The sequence below is a fragment of the Tachypleus tridentatus genome, chromosome 10, assembly GCF_004210375.1.
Source record: "Tachypleus tridentatus isolate NWPU-2018 chromosome 10, ASM421037v1, whole genome shotgun sequence".
Classification (NCBI taxonomy): Eukaryota; Metazoa; Arthropoda; class Merostomata; order Xiphosura; family Limulidae; genus Tachypleus; species Tachypleus tridentatus.
Window position 1 is genome coordinate 180,501,524 of NC_134834.1, and position 5,023 is coordinate 180,506,546.

General features: G+C 32.3%; 1 protein-coding gene across 2 annotated transcripts; it reads left to right on the plus strand.

The window, feature by feature from the left end:
* The first annotated feature begins 754 nt into the window (after positions 1-754).
* LOC143231056 (thiol S-methyltransferase TMT1B-like) lies at positions 755-5,023 on the plus strand. 2 transcript variants are annotated; one of them, XM_076465561.1, is made up of 3 exons: positions 755-871; positions 1,388-1,558; positions 3,852-5,023. In XM_076465561.1, exons 2-3 carry the CDS (start codon positions 1,436-1,438, stop codon positions 3,918-3,920), a joined length of 192 nt encoding a protein of 63 aa, XP_076321676.1. In that variant the 5' UTR covers positions 755-871; positions 1,388-1,435; the 3' UTR covers positions 3,921-5,023. The 2 variants fall into 2 exon arrangements, with proteins under 2 accessions (XP_076321676.1, XP_076321675.1); XM_076465560.1 differs by lacking the exon at positions 755-871 and having other exon boundaries at positions 916-1,558; positions 3,852-5,016.

The window sequence follows — 5,023 nt, forward strand, 5'->3', positions numbered from 1 at the left end:
AACTCTTGGGCTACTCTTTTACCAACGAATAGTGGGATTGAGTGTAACATTATACGCCCCCACGGCTGGGAGGGCGAGCATGTTTAGCGCGAACCCGCGACCCTCGGATTACAAAGCGCACGCCTTAACGCGCTAGGCCATGCCGGGTCCCCCGATTTGGCATTGCTAGAAAAAAAACACACAAGAAATGAATAGTATATTAATGACTTTATCACACACAAGCGTTCTTGGAATTTTAATAATTTACGCTTCCTTGTTAGGTATCTGGATATTCTATGTATTAGAAACAAATACTTGTTAAAAAAAATGAATTGATCACAAGATACCGAATATTTCTTATAACGTTCCACATCTTTCAAGTATATCGTTAAAGGACTTCAATAATTTCTTACCATACTTATTCCTGATATAACGTTCATAAAACTTTGTATACGTATTCCATGAACCTTTCAAAAGAGTATTTTAATTTAAACTATATACAGTTTAATAGCATTACTGATCACAAGGTACAGTTATTTCTGGAATATTTTAAATTTTCATCTAATCAAAGAATGTATGTGTTTGAAGTAACTAAACCATTCTCTTTTCTTCTCCCTGCACAATGTGTGTGAAGTTTACAGTTACTATTCTGTTATATCAGTCTCTGCATTCAAACATTGACAAATAAAAACATTTTACCCTACATATCTGCCTACTACTACACATTATTGCACCATGTAACTTCAACCACACATCAATCACTTAGTATACCGCGTACTTCTCCATATCATAGATCTAAATGTTGTTTGCACTAAAGTCTTGAATCAAGGATACAAGTGGCACATACCCCCGAACGTTTCTCTGTCTTCGCTGAGTGACCTTGAGTGGTTATGTAAGTATCACGTGTCTGTTTTAGAGTGGTTTTTCAGTCTTAACCAAATTAGGACTTAACTTTTTATGTACAGAGGTTTATGCCGTCAAAGTTTAAGACACTTCGAGTGGCTGAAGCCAAATATCATTTCGTGAGCTATCCGTAGAGTAAATGGAATTAATGGCGATCCCAAATGATGCAGTTGTAATTTACGGTAATGTAGCGAGCGTATTTGTAATTTTATTGTTGGCGTTACCTTGCAAACTTAAAAGAATAAAACAGCAAATTTTTGCTGTCGTTATTGATAGGTATGTGTCAGAAAGCATAGAGAAGGAGTTAGTCGTTTTTAAAAAAAAACTATTTTCTCATATGAACACGTTGGTTTCTTATGATCCACGTTTAAACACGCAAGGACAAGGTGTGATTAGAGTCTTAGAGATTGGTGTTGGTTCTGGTGTAAATCTCAAATATTATCCAGTAGGGTGCAGATTAATATGTGTCGAACCTAACCCGTATTTTGAAACCTATTTTATGAAGAATAGCGAGAAATTTCGACATATTGAAGTGGAACAGTGTGTGACCGCTATGGCAGAAAACATGGCCGAAATACCTGAGAACAGCGTGGACGCCGTTGTGTCAACTTGTGTTTTGTGTTCTGTGATGAAGATTCAGGACGTTCTGCACGAGATCAAGAGAGTACTTGTACCTGTAAGTAGTAAAAACAAGAAAAATAGCTATTGAAATGCACCATTGCGGGCTCTATTTCTAGTATTTCTTAACAGTTACACAGTAAAACTACTTTTATATTGCGTAATAATACTGATACCTTACGTGTGCTTTAACCAACACTACTTCTCATTTATATTATTTGATTTCTGTAACTCGAACGAAAACAGTGTGTGGATAAGGTGGATAAACAAAAAGTATTATGAACTAAGTTTAGACATCTTAGTACTAAAACAAAATTCTTGATCTACAGTAGCTCAGCGACGAGAATTGAGAAAGTCTTATAACCCTAAAAGTGGATTTTGATATCCATAGTGGGCACTGCACAGATAATTCGTTATGTAACTTTGCACTTAACAAGAAACCAGTCTTGCCTGTTTTAGTTCTTACTGCGTGACTGGTAAGGTACGATTACGAGTTATATATCGTGTAGTCTACTATTTTGGACATTTTCTCTGCTTATATACGTTAGGACTTGTATGATCCCCTTTTCTATTAATAGTTTATACAGAAGTCGTGGATACGGTTGATAATATTGAAACGTAATATATGAAACAAAATCATAAAATAGGTGTGACAATTATATTTCTTTTCGAATTTTAATATTATGACCTGAGCTAAGCAAATACATCTAGAATAACTGCTTCTGTTAATCACTAAGAATGCCGAACACAGTAAAAAAAAATTCTGGCTTAATGTTGAAACGCTGAGGGGCGACAGTACTTGTTGATCGTAGTAATTATAATCAAAGCTTCAACAATGTGTACTCGTAAAACGAACTCAAAATTTATTTTTCCTGCACTCAACGTAATTAAATGAATAAATGATACACAAACAAAATGTAGGTTTTTTACAGCTTACATCCCTTATGGTTCGTCTGCAACATGCTATACATAGATATTGTGTATGTTTAGTGGTTATTGTTTTATCTACGTTGAAAATGAAAAGATTATTTTGGGATACCCTTTATCATTACTGTTTACAACATTACAAGCCCAAGAAAAGGCCAGAACCGTAGATTCTAATTATCTACATAAATGATCTTCTTGGAGCCTTGTTAAAACCCTCTTGTAAGGCGTTTGACAATTCTTCTGACACTTGCACCTGAAAACTCCCTATGATAACAAGTTCAGATAACAAGGAAAATACTTCAGCTCAAAATAACACCAGGGTAATAACCTTAAACGATCTGTTTTATAACATTGAAAAGAATAATTCATTTTTATCAAGCATTTCAACACCAAGACTACAAACGGACATCTGAAACTTAAAGAAACGAAAAACTTGTGGGAAAACAAGAGTACTTTTCGAACTTTAAATGTTTCCATTCGCCTTTAACAATTTTAAATACATAAGAAACTAGTAGTAATTAGTGGGATTAATCGCAATATTGAGAATGTTTTCTAATAACGTTACACTTTTGTTGTCAGTGATTTTGTTACCAAAACAAACTATGGGCCCTTGAATACATTGATGCGTACATCATTTAGAAAATATACTTAAAAACGCCGATTGGTATTTGGGACTCAGCTTTAATTTTGCACCCAATGCAAAAACGCTAATTCTATGAAATTAAAACGTTAAAATCAGTATTCGATTACCGGAAGTGGTCATAGTAAAGAGTCCAATGTGGTTTTGCTAAACAACAACCAAAGTATTTTAGGGTTAAAAAGTTAATATATCAAAACAAACATTTTCTTATTGTACAAAATTTGTTGTTAAACACCCTAGAATGTCTCCGTGTGAATGTTGTATAGTTCCAGTAGTCATCCACTATAACCGTACTGTTATATCTGATGATATAATTCATAATTTCTAAATTAAGAATAACCAATAAAGATTGCCTTTTAGTAGCTTTGTACATAGTTCACTAAACTAAGAAAACATTTGTAAAACATAAAATAATTTGCCAAGAGGTAATCATGCTATCGTATGTCCATTTGTGAAAGTTATCAAAGCTTACTTGGCTTACCACCAGAGAAAGTATTTCTGCTTTGAAAATAAAAAACAATGTTTATTATATGTTGTTTGTTTTAATGGTTACCCTTAATCTATACATATATAGTGGAAAACTTGCGTATTACTACTGTGTGTTTCAGTCTCGTTGTAGTAATATAATATTTATTATAAACGTATGTTATACATTAGAAAATGGAAATTCTATGTACTTACAACTGTACTTGTTGTTTTAATTGATTTATTTTTGGTTTTATTTGTCTAGGGACTCTAAGTTACTGTTGTTGTTTTTCAACATTATTATTTATTTTCTAAATAGGGAGGAAAATTTTTTACTTGGAACATATCGGATATGATCGTAAAACTTGGAAACATTTCGTTCAAATGATTGTGAAACCGTTGTGGACGTTTATTTTTGAAAACTGCCACCTAACATCAGAAACAGCAGTTTCTGTAAAAAAAGTAGGATTTACTGACGTTTCTCAAAGTGTGGTTGACATAGAAGGATCATGTTTCCTGTGTCGGCGTCATGTAGTTGGTATTGCTACTAAATGATTCCATTGGTCTGGTAGTTGTGGTTATTGTCACTGTTTAGAACAAAAGGTTTAATTATTAATTACTAGTATAAAAACAGATTTTATTTGTGTGTACGTTTTGGCTTAAGAAGAATGCAAAGTACTTTCCAAATAATCAAAGCGCTTCATTTCTTCGGATAACATTTAAAATTTTGTACAGTCTAGGTAAATAATTTTACCAAGCAATCGTCTTACTTTATAATATGACAATATAATATATATAACATACATTGTAAACATTTGTATCTAGCATTACAGTGAGACACCCATCAAAAGAGTTCTGCAAAAAGAATAGTACCAGTTTCCATTGAAGAAATGCTGTCATTAACTATCTTTTAAATCAGATTTTGAAAACTGAAATAAAGACTTAGGTAGACCAGAAAATTGATATCACATCAACAAAAATATTAACACAAAACTAACGTTTTACAGAATCTACATGTTTAATAAAAATAAAAGGTTGGAAAGAGGATTACGAGGACACATCGTTTTGTTATCTACACAATAAAACATATTAGGATATGAATAAATATGTGAAACAAGTTTCTTACGGAACTTTATATTATTCCATCAAGCTACAACAGATACATGATAATGATATTATGATGATTATGTCAATTTTCTGTACAAAAAATGAATGTTGTGAAAGGAATTTTTAAATGAAATTTAAAATAGAACAAACTTAAATGTATTTTTGAGTAAATTTAGATTAAATTAAAATCATGCCACAACTAAAGAGAGTGAATAAATGAATGCTGGATAATTCAACTCAAATTTAAAAGCTGATGTATACCCAATTCTAAATAAAATATGTCAAACAAATAAATGTGTGGTTGTGGTAACATGATGATATGATGTTGAGTAGACTGATATGTAGAGGAAAATATTTTTATTTGTCGATGTTTAGATACAGAAT